This window comes from Nerophis lumbriciformis, linkage group LG09 (assembly GCF_033978685.3).
Source record: "Nerophis lumbriciformis linkage group LG09, RoL_Nlum_v2.1, whole genome shotgun sequence".
Taxonomy (NCBI): Eukaryota; Metazoa; Chordata; class Actinopteri; order Syngnathiformes; family Syngnathidae; genus Nerophis; species Nerophis lumbriciformis.
In genome coordinates, this window is record NC_084556.2 from 54971324 (window position 1) to 54986277 (window position 14954).

Sequence of the window (14954 nt, forward strand, 5' to 3'; positions counted from 1 at the left end):
GCCACGCCCCCTCCCTAAAGCCCAGCGGAGGCGCCTCAGCACAACTTGTGTGGCGCACTACTTTGTCCCTCCGCGCCCCACACTCGTAACCACGCACTTTGCACCCGCGGTGTTCCGGTTCTGCTCACGGTGTCATGTGTGCAGGGTCCGGCCAGGTCCACTTGCTGCGGTTAATATGAGCCCACAGGCGAGCCATGGGACCCGGACCGGACCTGTTCTACCTGACTTTACTGCTGTGGACCAGGAGAGGGACCGGACTGGCGGACTTCTCAAGTAAGATGGTGATGATGATGACGTCACTGTACATTTTTCATATTGATGCGTTTATACTCTACTGATCACAAGTGCCTATCTTGTCATTATTTTACCTGTGTACTGTAATGTGTCCTCAGGTTTTTAGAAGTGTATTATTATTATGAAATATCAACAATATGTATGCTATTATTAACTTCAAAGAGCGTTAAGAATAACCTGTGTAAAGGTTGTACTACGTTTGTTAGTTTTGATTTTTTCCCCCCCCATATACCTTTATTTATAAAGTTCAACATTTACAAACATAAATATATGATATGATCGAGGACAATTTTTTAAATTAATTAATGTTAATTCAATAAAGTAATTATAGTAGAATGTAAAATATATGTGTGTAGTTATCGGCTCACACAAGTTATGTAAATAGTTTAAATTTGGAGCTTAGCTTAGTTTGGTTGCAAGAGGTAGAAAGCGTTTTAAAGTCAAGTTGTAACCCCCTTTTTTTTTTAAAGGCACAAAAAGGTTGGGCATTGAGAACCTTACATTTATGAATATAAAACTTGCCCCAGAGTATAATCAATCAATGTTTATTTATATAGCCCTAAATCACAAGTGTCTCAAAATAATGAGGTTGCAAAGTTAAAATTCCTTTTCCAGTTTTTCCCTCACACAGTGTAAATCCAAATAGAACATCTTTAAAGACAAAGCACACATTTGTCATAAATATTGTCCAGAATGAAAGTTGCCATAGTGATCAGTTTAACGTTATTCCTAATACATTTTCTGTGACTGGTGACGTCATCCAGGTTCGTTTGTGCTGCATTTTGTTGTCTATTATAGTTTTTAAGATATTAACCTTTCAATATTCATAACCCCCGTCCCAAACTAGTCACCGTTTTGTGGGTTTTATGTTATTAATCATAACTAGAGCCAATTATGTCAACATTTCCCCAAACTTATTCCAAATGTTTTGGTCTAACTATTATTATGTTGAAGTTATTAACGTTTTGTCAAGTTGCCGCTCAAAACTTGTCCTAATCATTTTTGCTGCAAAAATGTTCTTTTTTTCTAAAAAATCGTTTAATGTTATTCATGGGTTACTAATGTTATTAATCACCCCCCCACCCCAAATCTCCTCAAACTTGTGCTGCAAAAATTGCCATTTTTTAAAATGTTTTTTTTAATGTTATGTTTTCTTTGTTATTAATGTGTAACTGTTATCAATCACCCTCCCCAACTATGTTCAAATCTCCCCAAACTATTCACAATTATTTGTTACGAAAAATGTCCGTTTGTGCCGCTTTAGGTTTTTTTTAACGTATTCAATACGTTATGTTTTTTTATGTTAACATGTAATTAATGTTATTAATCATAACTACTATGTCAAAATCTCCCTAAATTGTGTCCCAATTGACATTTTTGCTATTTAACCTTTTATGGAGCTGATTATAAATCATAATTTGTTAATAATTTAACAACTCCAATAGTTTGACGAAAAAAAACATTTGCACCACAATTAAATCTGACAATTTGGTTATGATTAGTAACATGTTTATTACACATTAATAACACACCTGTAAAACGTTAACTTAAAGACTATAATAAACCAAAAAAAAACATTTGCATCACAAAACAAATCTGACAATTTGGGGGAGATTTTGACACAGTTGGGGGGTCTGGTTATGATGAGTAACATGTTTATTACACGTTAATAACACAACTGTAAAATGTTAACTTAAAGACTATAATAAACCAAAAAAAAAACATTTGCATCACAAAAAAATCTGACAATTTGGGGGAGATTTTGACACATTTGGGGGGGGGGAGGGTGTCCGGTTATGATTAGTAACATGTTTATTACACGTTAATAACACAACTGTAAAAAAAAACAATAAACCCAAAAAAACATTTGCATCACAAAAAAATCTGACAATTTGGGGGAGATTTTGACACAGTTGGGGGGTCTGGTTATGATGAGTAACATGTTTATTACACGTTAATAACACAACTGTAAAACGTTAACTTATAGTGACGTGTGAAGTGAATTATATTTATATAGCGCTTTTTCTCTAGTGACTCAAAGCGCTTTACATAGTGAAACCCAATATCTAAGTTCCATTTAAAGCAGTGTGAGTGGCACTCGGAGTAGGTGGGTAAAGTGTATTGCCCAAGGACACAACGGCAGTGACTAGGATGGCGGAAGCGGGAATCGAACCCGGAACCCTCAAGTTGCTGGCACCGCCCCAGAGACTATAATAAACCAAAAAAAAACATTTGCATCACAAAAAAAATCTGACAATTTGGGGGAGATTTTGACACAGTTGAGGTCCGGTTCTGATTAGTAACATGTTTATTACACATTAATAACACAACTGTAAAACAATAACTTAAAAACTACAATAATAAACCCAAAAAAATGTTGCAGCACAAACTGATGGAACAGGTTTGGGGATCCTGAGGTGTTCCCAGGCCAGCTGGGAGACCGTGTCCTGGGTCTTCCCCGTGGTCTCCTACCAGTCGGACTTCATAACTACAATAATTAGACCTCATCTTTGTGATTGGGACACGTTTGGGGAGATTCAGACAAGGTGTTACCTAGACCCTGGCACAGTATGGTTTCCAAATGCGTTCCAGACTACCTGTCCAGGATCCTGAGCACTCATTCGGTCTGGGCCTGCGACGGTCATCCTGTACGCCTCCACTGTCCTCGCCACTCCACCATCTCCATCCATCACGCCTTCTACGGCGCCGGCCAGCTGGCCCGGCGGTGCCTGGCGGACCCCGCCACCGTCCAGGCGGCCCGGAACCGCGGCTGCTCGTCTCTGACCGTGTTGCAGGTGCGATTCCCTGACCCGGACCGTGGTTCTGCCATCTTTGATTGTCTGAGCGTGTTCACAGAAGCTGCTGTCGGAGTGTCAGAACCACAGAGACTGTCAGCTCTACGTCAACCACCTGCTCTTTGGACCCGACCCTTGTCCCGGTACCAGCAAGTACCTCCATGTGGACTACAAGTGTAAACCCAGTAAGTCAGCCATTTGGCTTAAACAGAGGTGTCCAATGTGACATCTGAACATTATAAAAATACTCTTCAAATGTTTTAAAAAGTGTAATAAAAGAGCAAACAGGTGAAATGTAAGAAGAAAAAGTTGCAATGTTGACTCTAATAACACAAAACTGCCATGTAAGATGTTTTTGTATCAAAAATAATAATGAATCAAAATCAATGTTATGAATTATTGACATATTTAAGGTTCAAATTACTTCACATTTTTTGAAATATTATTTTGGGAAAATATTGCATATTTTGGGTGTTTGCCATAAAAACAACGTTTTTTTCCCCTAAAAAGAGCATAAAATAAACACAACAACAAATATATATAAAAATATAGAATTGACAAATAGATCTGAAGTTGGTCTAGAGACTTAAGCTTTTAAAAAAAAGTATAAAAACTCAGACTTATTTTTATGAGTGAGGACACTTTTAGATCCCCAAGAATTTAGTGGGACTGTAAAAACAACTGTCATTGCTCAAAAAAAAAAAAAAGAATCAAAATGTAATGTTATGCATTATTGACCCATTCAAGGCTCCAATTACTTCACATCAAATATTACACTTTGAAATATTTTTTGGGGAAAAAGATTGCATATTTTGGGTGTTTGTCATAAAAAACGTTTGACGAAAAAGGCATAAAACAAAAACATACAAAAATAAAAACTTAAAATTGACGGATAGATCTGAACTTCATCGAGAGATTTGAGTTATAAGTTAAAAAAAAAAAAATTTTAGTGGGATATTTTTTTTAAAACTTTTTAAAAATAAATACATAATAATTAATTAAAATCCATGTTGTTATGAGTTATTGACCTATTGAAGGCTCTGGTGGCCTAAAAGCCACATGAAATATTACACTTTAAATTATTTTTTTTAAAACAAAGTTTTCTTTAAACAAAAACAGTATAAAATAAACAAAAAATATATATAAAAACATAGAATTTGCGAATAGATCTGAAGTTGGTCTAGAGACTTTAGCATTTAAAGTAAAAAAAAAAAAAAAGGTGTATAATCTGTATGATTTATTTTATGAGTGAGGACACTTTTAGATTAGTGGGACTTTAAAAAAACCAAAAAAACCCTCATTGCTCAAAAAAATAATGAATCAAAATGTAATGTTATGAATTATTGACCCCCCAATTACTTCTCATCAAATATTCCACTTTATCTACTTTAAGTATTTTATTGGGAAAATATTGTATATTTTGTCTGTTTGTCGTAAAAAAAAAAGTTTTCTGACAAAAAAAAGCATCAAAATAAACAAAACAAATATTAAAAACTTATAATTGATTAATAGATCTGAAGTTGGTCTAGAGACTTTAGCATTTAAAGAAAAAAAAAAAAGGTATTAACAACGTATGACTTATTTTATGAGTGAGGACACTTAGATCTCCAATCATTTTAGTGGGACTTAAAAAAAACTGTCATTGCTCAAAAAATAATAATGAATCAAAATCAATGTTGTTATGAATTATTGACATATTTAAGTCTCCAATTACTTCACATCAAATATTACACTTTAAATTAGTTTTTAAAAAACAAAGTTTTCTTTATTGGGAAAATACTGCATATTTTGTGTGTTTGTCATAAAAAAAAGTTTGACGAAAAAGGCATTGAACAAAAACATACAAAAATAAAAACCTATAATCGACGGATAGATCTGAACTTGATCGAGAGATTTAAGCGTTAAATAAAAGTAATGACAAGTGTGACACTTTTGGATCACAAATAATTTTAGTGGGATTTTTTTTTTTACTTTTTAAAAACAAAAAAATATTGATGAATTAAAATCCATGTTGTTATGACTTATTGACATATTTAAGGCTCCAATTACTTCACATCAAATATTACACTTTGAAATAGTTTTGGGGGGGAAATATTGCATATTTTGTGTTTGCCATAAAAAATAAAGATTTATTTGCCAAAAAAAAGCATAATAAACAAAAAAATGTATAATTGACGAATAGATCTAAAGTTGGTCTAGAGACTTTAGCATTTTAAGTAAAAAAATAAAAAGTATAAAAACTGTATAACTTACTTTATGAGTGAGGGCACTTTTAGATCCCCAATCATTTTAGTGGGACTTAAAAAAAACTGTTTATAATAAAAAAAATGTCAAAATGACTTGGATGATGTTAACTTGTGATTTCTCCTTGCCTTAGCGGAGCACAAAAGGCGAGTGGCGTGCGAGGGTGAGACGGTGGTGTTCCGCTGCAAGCATCCCCGCGTGCTGAACATCTACTCGGCGGTCTATGGTCGAGGTCTACACCAGGAGGACACCTGCCCCTCCACCCTGACCCCACACACCCTCTTTGGTGAGTCACTAACGACACAGACCACATGTGTGCTGATTACAACACAGCCCCAAAAACAATCGGGTTATAAGCGCTTTTAGCAATAAACAACCAGCAGGGGGTAGCACATAAAACATTTTCCCACTGAGGGCCACACACTGAAAAAGCAAAGATTTTGATATGTTTCATTGTCAAAATCAATATAATACAGAGATTTTTAATTTTTTTTACACTAAGGGCTTCCCTTTAAGTTTGGTCGCGGGCAAAGGGTCTCGGTCATAACATTTTTAAAAATATTTCATTTTTTTCCAACACTTGAATCTAGATCAAACTGTCGGTATAAAGCAGGGGTAGGGAACCTGTGGCTCTTTTGAGGACTGCATCTGGCTCGGAGATAAACCTTTGCTTAACAGGATAAGTCATGAATAGTTTAGCTGGTAATCACAGTGTTAAAGGGGAACATTATCAGCAGACCTATGTAAGCGTCAATATATACCTTGATGTTGCAGAAAAAAGACCAGATATTTTTTTAACCCATTTCCCAACTCTAAATGGGTGAATTTTGGCGAATTAAACGCCTTTCTAATATTCGCTCTCGGAGCGATGACGTCACAACGTGACGTCACATCGGGAAGCAATCCGCCATTTTCTCAAACACCGAGTCAAATCAGCTCTGTTATTTTAAGTTCTTTCGACTGTTTTCCGTACCTTGGAGACATCATGCCTCGTGGGTGTGTTGTCGGAGGGTGTAACAACACCAACAGGGACGGATTCAAGTTGCACCAGTGGCCCAAAGATGCCAAAGTGGCAAGAAATTGGACGTTTGTTCCGCACACTTTACCCACGAAAGCTATGCTACGACAGAGATGGCAAGAATGTGTGGATATCCTGCGACACTCAAAGCAGATGCATTTCCAACCATAAAGTCAAAGAAATCTGCCGCCAGACCCCCATTGAATCTGCCGGAGTGTGTGAGCAATTCAGGGACAAAGGACCTCGCTAGCACGGCAAGCGATGGCGGCAGTTTGTTCCCGCAGACAAGCGAGCTAAACCCCCTGGATGTCTTGGCTCACACCGTCCCTTATGCCACCAAAGATGATCAAGAGAAGAATATCCACCCTAGCTTCCCTGGCCTGCTGACTTGAGGGTATGTCTACAGAATATATTAATTGATGACAATTGGGCTGTCTGCACTCTCAAAGTGCATGTTGTTGCCAAATGTATTTCATATGCTGTAAACCTAGTTCATAGTTGTTAGTTTCCTTTAATGCCAAACAAACACATACCAATCGTTGGTTAGAAGGCGATCGCCCAATTCGTCCTCGCTTTCTCCCGTGTCGCTGGCTGTCGTGTCGTTTTCGCCGGTTTCGCTTGCATACGGTTCAAAGCGATATGGCTCAATAGCTTCAGTTTCTTCTTCAATTTGGTTTTGGCTACCTGCCTCCACACTACAACCATCCGTTTCAATACATGCGTAATCTGTTGAATCGCTTAAGCCGCTGAAATCCGAGTCTGAATCCGAGCTAATGTCGCTATAGCTTGCTGTTCTTTCCGCCATGTTTGTTTGTGTTGGCATCACTATGTGACGTCACAGGAAAATGGACGGGTGGTTAAAATGAGGCACTTTGAACCTTTTTTTAGGGATATTGCGTGATGGGTAAAATTTTGAAAAAATCTTTGAAAAATATAATAAGCCACTGGGAACTGATTTTTAATGGTTTTAACAATTCTGAAATTGTGATAATGTTCCCCTTTTAAAAATGATGTTCAAAATATAAAAAATTCTCATGCATTTGAATCCATCCATCCGTTTTCTACCGCACCTGTTCAATGGTAAGAAGAATTATATTTATTATTGGTTATCTTCTGAATACTGTTGGAGGCAGATATTTACATATATCCGAATTTAAGTGTTACTTCTTTTTATTTCATAATCATATTACAAAACAGCTAGTGTTTTTCTTCCAAATGTGGTCTTTTGGTTGTCTGCAAAACTGTGTGCTTAACCTTGAATGAGGAATGTTAGAGAGATAATGGACATTTGTTTTGGCTAGAGAGAGAGGACTGCCAGGGACTTAAGAGGGGAGAGGGTGTTTCGGAGGGCAGACCAACTTAGCGGGGCGATCCGAATGTTCTATGCTGTCTCTGTCAATATATATATGCAAAGCTTTGCAAATATATTACAAAATACCTATTCTGTCTCTGGTGGTTTTTCAACTCAGCTTTAAGTGTCGTAAAGAGCTTGGGAGCAACTGGTGACTTGAATTCCCTGGGAGGAACAACTGGTCCAAAACGCAACAATACCAATGTTATTAAAAGGAATAAGAGACTTATTATACTCTAAACATGTTGGTCTTACTTAAAAAAGCACGCATTTAGTTGTATTCAGTGTTAAAAAATATTATATGGCTCTCACAGAAATACATTTTAAAATATTTGGCTTTCATGGCTCTCTCAGCCAATAAGGTTTCCGACCCCTGGTATAAAGTTTACTATTATTTTTTTTATGCTGTCTGCCCTTTTGTGTTAAAGCAAACCCTGTTTTTAATGGCAAAACACACAAAATATGCAATGTTTTACCACCCAAAAATATTTTGAAGTGGAATATTTGATGTTAAAGTAATTGGAGCATTTGAATAAATCAATAACTCATAACATAAATCATTTAGATTCATTATTTTTTATTTTTTTTTCTAATGAGTTACCAAAAAAAAAAAATCTAACTAAAATGATCAGGGATCCAAAAAAGGCCCAACTCATAAAAGTGGTAAAAAATAAAAGTTATACATAATTTTCCATTTTATTTACATTTTTAACGCTTAAATCTCGAGATGAACTTCATATCTATCTGTTGATTACACGTTTTTATAATTGTTTTATGCACTTTTTGTCATTTAACTTTTTATGGCAAAAACGCAAAATATCAGGGGTGTGAAAAAAAAAAAGTCAGATTAATCGCAATTATTATTTGTAACAATTCTTAATCAATTAAAAAAAAACTTTTTTTGAATGTGTCCTGTCCAGCCACTCAGACAAATCCTATAGTTGATGTAGATGATCTATATTTGCTGTACACATTGACTTTACAACAGACAAGTGATGTTGCCTTATTTCTATTTGACTTTATTAAATGTTTTATTCAAACAAAACCAGTTTTCTTTGAAGTAATGTATCTAGATTTATAACAGCTGTTTATGGAGGAATGTAGTTAATCATAGACCTGTGTTATTCAAAAAGTATTCATTTTGAATCAACAATCATATGGAATCATGTGGTGGCTAAAAACTCACAGCCCTATGCAGTATTTCCCGCCTCCAAAAATATTTCAATGATGTGTAGTAATTGGAGACTTAAATATGGCAATAATTCATAACATTGATTTTTATTAATTATTATTTTTGGAGCAATAACACTTAAAAAAAAATCCCACTAAAGTGAGGTGAATTATATTTATATAGCGCCTTTCTCTAGAGACTCAAAGCGCGGTACATAGTTAAACCCATTAGCTACATCTTTAAGCTAAATGTTTTAATATTATTTTTAATAGAGATGTCCGATAATATCGGACTGCCGATATTATCGGCCGATAAATGCTTTAAAATGTAATATCGGAAATTATCGGTATCAAAAAGTAAAATGTATGACTTTTTAAAACGGCGCTGTACGGAGTGGTACACGGACGTAGGGAGAAGTACAGAGCGCCAATAAACCTTAAAGGCACTGCCTTTGCAGCCATACAGGTCACACTGAGGGTGGCCGTATAAACAACTTTAACACTGTTACAAATATCGCCACACTGTGAACCCACACCAAACAAGAATGACAAACACATTTTGGGAGAACATCCGCACCGTAACGCAACATAAACACAACAGAACAAATACCCAGAATCCCTTGCAGCACTAACTCTTCCGGAATGCTACAATATACACCCCCCGCTACCCCCCAACCCCGCCCACCTCAACCTCCTCATGCTCTCTCAGGGAGAGCATGTCCCAAATTCCAATCTGCTGTTTTGAGGCATGTTAAAAAAAAGAATGCACTTTGTGACTTCAATAATAAATATGGCAGTGCCGTGTTGGCATTTTTTTTCCATAACTTGAGTTGATTTAATTTGGAAAACCTTGTTACATTGTTTAATGCATCCAGTGGGGCATCACAACAAAATTAGGCATAATAATGTGTTCATTCCACGACTGTATATATCGGTATCGGTTGATATCAGAATCGGTATTTAAGAGTTGGACAATATCGGATATCGGCAAAAAAGCCATTATCGGACATCTGTAATTTTTAATGTTTTATGCACTTTTTGTCATAGAACACTTGTTTACTTTGGCAAAAACAGTAAATATGCAGTATTTTCCCCAGTGTAATATTTGATGTGAAGTAGTTAGAGCCTTCAGCAGGTCAATAATTCATAACATTGATTTTGATTCATGACTTTTTGAGTGTTATTAGAATCAACATTGAAACTTTTTCTTGTTACATTCCACCTTTTTATGTTTTTTTAATAGTATATTTAGAATGTGCCACAGTCCCCTAAAAAAATAGCTGCGGGCCGCACTGGTTTAAATGTGTTCTGACAAAAGAAAACAAAAGAAGACACTTGTGATTTAGAGCTATATAAATATACTTTGTAACTTTTGACTGCTACTCACTGTTGCCCCCTATGGTGGAGCGTGGTACTACAACAAGTGTAAGAGTTGTACCGTCCCCTACAGACTGCCTGAGCCTGGACGCCGTACATGTGCTCAACAAGCGTTGCTACGGCAAACAGAGGTGCGCCGTCGTCGTTGGCAACGAGACCTTCAAGGACCCGTGCCCCCCCGGATGCAGGAAGTACCTCAGTGTGCTCTTCTCTTGCGGTGAGACACAAGTGACAACATTGTGATGCACACATGGCAGGTTGCCTAGCAACAGCCTTTGTTTTGCTCACGTTGGATGTGACTTTTTAGTGCCTTGGATTCTACTGAGGGAGGTGGACCCAAATATTGTTGTCATCACCTCGTCATCGCCAGCACTCAGCACAGAAGGTCACTTTTCTGACGTTTTTCTTCATTTTTTTACACTTACACTTTCTTATATCATAATAATTCTGCTGTTGCAAGCATAACAATGCTCACTTTTAACAGTGTTTATTATATAACATCATGTTAAATAGTATTGTGCTTGTACAAATGCAAGTAGCCAAAACGTTACAAGGTTAAGTAAATATAATACATCTTGAATAATTTAAATAAATATTGCATTTCCCCGTAAATTTGCTTAAATGTAAAATTTTACGAATGTTAGGTAAATGTCTTAAACATTTAAAATGATTAAATTTGCTTAAATGTAAAATTGTATGAATTTTAGGTAAATGTCTTAAATATTTTAAATGATTAAATTTGCTTAAATGTAAAATTCCACAAATATTAGATCAATATAATACGTCTTAAATATTTTAAAGGAATAAATAAATGATTACAATTGTTTAAATGTAAAATTCCACGAATGTTAGGTAAATACATTAAAACGATTAAATAGATGATTACATTTGCTTCAATGTAAAATGACAACAAAGTTAGGTAAATATAATATGTCTTAAATATTTTTAAAGGATTAAATAGATTATTTGTTTAAATGTAAAATTCCATAAATGTTAGATAAAAATAATGTGTCTTAAATATTTGAAAAGATTAAATCAATTGTTGAATGTTTAAATGTAAAATTCTATGAATGTTAGGTAAATGTCTTACATTTTTTAAAGGATAAATGATTAAATTTGCTTAAAAATAAAATGTTATTAATGTTAAGTAAATACGTTTTAAATAATTACAATGATTAAACAAATTATTAACATTTCCTGTAAAGTTGCTTGAATGTAAAAATGTACTTACCGTATGTAAATATAATTTATCTTAAAAACTTTAAAAGGATTACATTTGACCGTAAATGTGGTCAAATCTAACATTTCCCTATCGTTAAGAAAATATATTACGTCTTAAATAATTTAAACGATTAAACAAATTACATTTGCTCAATGTAAAATGTCATTTATGATAAGTAAATTGAATGTCTTAAATATTTAAATAGAATGTATCTGTAAATTTGTAAAAAATTGTATTAATGTTAAATAAATACATCTTAATCAAACAAATCATAAAATTTGCCCTTAAATGCACTTAAATTAAAAAAAATGTTTTATGTACATCATATTCTTAAATAAAAAAAAAAAAATTAAATTTCCTTAAATGTAAAATTTCAATCATGTTAAGTAAATATAATACATCCTAAATTATCAAAACAATTACATTAAATATGCCCCATAAATGTTCTTAAATATACAATTTAATTCATGTTAAGCAAATATAATACAAATAATTAAAGTTGCTTAAATGTAAGATTTAATTGTAAAGTAAATATAATACATCTTAAATTATTCAAACAAATGATTAAATGGACCTATTAATTTGTTTAAATGTAGAACTTCATCAACAGTAATTTTATTCAATTTAGGAATTGTTTGTATTTTCCTTACAAATGATTATTCCTGCATGTGCCATAGCAGTTCCAAATATATGCTGCCCTCTGGTGGTGTGGAGTGTTGCTGCATCATACTCACCTCTCAAAATACCTTATTTTTAAACCGCAAGAAAGCATCGTTACTAATAAAAGTCATTTAGTTGACAAATGTCTATCTATATTTGTCACAATTGTGAATTCAACTTTGTAAAATAAAAATAATGAATGCTTTAACTGTGACCTGCAGCAGCTTCAGACTTGGTTTCTCCGCAGGTCTTCCAGTCCATGTTGACGTCCCGCATCCCGAAGGCAAGGACGACTCCGGAGCGATGATGAGCACCTCCCTCGCCGCCTACGCCTTCATCAAAGGTCTGTTAGTTAACATCCACAAGCTGATGAACACACCTCACTTTTCTTTTTTCTCCTTCCAGAGCATCCAGACATGGCGGCGCTGCTGTTTGCTTCCAGCGTCTGCCTGGGCCTCGTGGTCACGCTGCTCGCCGTGTCGGTCCAAGTCACCTGCGGGGGGCGCCGCAGACTCCAGGAGGATGATGATGATGATGATGATGATGACGACAACACTGAGGGTAGCTCGTCATTGGAGGCGAAATCCGTCACTGACCAGTGGGAGGAAGTGACGCAGGTGAGCGAGGCGGCGGAGAGGATGGAGAGGATGGAGCGCAGGGAGATGATCGTGCAGGAAATTAGGATGAACGCTTACTTGAACGGAGGCTAAGGTCTGTAAGGGCGCCATCAAAGAAGTGGAATTATTACTCTCCAAATGTTTTGTACACGCACCTTTTGTATTTGTCTCCAAGCACCACTAGAAGAGGCTGCAAAACAAACACATATGTCGCATGTTTTGCTGTATTTTGCTCCCTAGTGGCAGCTGTTGTAATCACACCTGCAAACAAATGATTCCTAGACTAGAGTCCTGTCCCTTTTAAGAGGGCTGTTGGTCATTAAAATACATTTTTTATTTTCTGGCTCTCAACAAAGGCGAACGCTTCCCTCTCCCTTATTTCTCCTGCCTCCTCTTAACTTCCTGGAGACTCTTTCTGCAATGCTCTCTAAAATCTGGGAAGTTGAATTGATCAAGTGGCCTCTCAAAGAAATGAACAACATCTTTTGGAGGAGAAGCTCAAATTCGGAGGTAACCTGCCTGTCCTGACGGAACCTTTTGTTGCTGGATACACAACGGACTTTAGGGGGAAATGGAGGGTTGTGTGTCTGGCCTGTTTGGAATCATGATGACAGCTCATCTGCTGATCGGACACATTTGGAAAAAGGATTGATGGGATGGACAGAGCTGTGGGCGATTTCTGAATTGAACTGCAAACTGGACAACATCTCGGAGAAGCCTTCCACTCTGCAAGACGATATCATGATCAATTTGAGGGCCAGAACAGACAATGGATGAATCTATCGGAATGTGTTTGCTCGAGCTAACCAAAACCAACCACAATTTGGCCTTCTCTGGCAAGGTCATCCTGTAAACACAGCCAGTGAGACCATTGCAGCGAAAGACGCTCTGAAATCCTCCCCCCCCTTTCCTTCGAGGATGTTTTGACTGGTCACTCTGCGGAATGAGGCAAAAGGCTCCCAGGCTTATGGACACACACGCACCTATGTACTGATACCATACAGACACTGCCGCTTCACCCCCTTGTGGCTGTGCCTGCTAGTCTTTTTCAACGTCGTAACGTGTGCTCATATGTGCTCATGTCATACTTGCCAACCTTCCCGATTTTCCCGGGAGACTCCCGAATTTCAGTGCCCCTCCCAAAAATTTCCCGGGGCAACCACTCTCCCGAATTTCTCCCGATTTCCACCCAGACAACTATATTGGGGGCGTGCCTTAAAGGCACTGCCTTTAGCATCCTCTAAAACCTGTCGTCACGTCCGCTTTTCCTTCATACAAACCATATAATATACCGTATTTTTCAGACTACAAGTTGCAGTTTTTTTCATAGTTTGGCCGGGGGGTGCGACTTATACCCAGCAGCAAATTACCGTATATGTTTTATTCCTTCTTTCTTATGCATTTTCGGCCGGAGCTTATACATATACTCCGAAAAATACGATATGCGTTTTTTACACACACGAGTGAATGCATGCATACTTGGTCAACAGCCATATAGGTCACACTGAGGGTGGCCGTATAAACAACTTTAACACTGTTACAAATATGCGCCACACTGTGAACCCACACCAAACACATTTCGGCAGAACATCCGCACCGTAACACAACATAAACACAACAGAACAAATACCCAGAAACCCTTGCAGCACTAACTTTTCTGGGACGCTACAATATACACCCCCGCTACCACCAAACCCCCCCATCTTCTGAATTCAGAGGTCTCCAGGTTGGCAAGTATGGCTTATGTTGCTTGAGGTTTTTTTCCTGGTTTCAAACTGAGTCTCCCCACTCAATAGGAACTTAGTCTAGTAGTTTCTTTTTTCTCTTCCTCCTCCCCGAATGTTTACCTTTACTTCCTTTCAGTCTTCCGGTTCTGTCTGCACCTTTACACACAATGTCTGTCCTGGGTGTGCTTTTTAAGTGCAATGACAATAAAGTCAATGAATGTTGGAAGAACTACGTTGCAGGTCTAGCTTGAACCTGATCCACACCAAAGTTCTTAAAAACCAAGTCTCCAGGCCGAGAACGACAAAAACAAGACGTTACCTGGAAACGTTGGCCAGCAGGCTTTTATTGTGTGGTTCTCTCCTGTGACTTCCCGAGTGGGAACTTCCTGCGCTCGCACTCTGAGACGTGGAACAAAGAGAGGAAAGGTGTTGCATCCTAGCTGTACTTGCGGACCTTTGGAACAAAAGGTGCTTTAATA

General features: G+C 36.8%; 1 protein-coding gene across 2 annotated transcripts; it reads left to right on the forward strand.

The window, feature by feature from the left end:
* The first annotated feature begins 47 nt into the window (after positions 1–47).
* On the forward strand, positions 48–14936 carry eva1c (eva-1 homolog C (C. elegans)). Of its 2 annotated transcripts, none has more exons than XM_061962848.2 (8): positions 48–273; positions 2887–3089; positions 3151–3274; positions 5467–5619; positions 10323–10466; positions 10557–10634; positions 12379–12474; positions 12537–14936. In XM_061962848.2, exons 1-8 carry the CDS (start codon positions 195–197, stop codon positions 12839–12841), a joined length of 1182 nt encoding a protein of 393 aa, XP_061818832.2. In that variant the 5' UTR covers positions 48–194; the 3' UTR covers positions 12842–14936. The 2 variants fall into 2 exon arrangements, with proteins under 2 accessions (XP_061818832.2, XP_061818833.2); XM_061962849.2 differs by having other exon boundaries at positions 3154–3274.
* The last annotated feature ends 18 nt before the right edge of the window (positions 14937–14954 follow it).

Coding starts and splice junctions, on each gene's coding strand:
- eva1c (XM_061962848.2), top strand. CDS start 195: ATGGGACCCGGACCGGACCTGTTCTACCTGACTTTACTGCTGTGGACC. Junction 3,275..5,466: donor GGACTACAAGTGTAAACCCA/GTAAGTCAGCCA, acceptor TCCTTGCCTTAG/CGGAGCACAAAAGGCGAGTG. Junction 5,620..10,322: donor GACCCCACACACCCTCTTTG/GTGAGTCACTAA, acceptor CGTCCCCTACAG/ACTGCCTGAGCCTGGACGCC.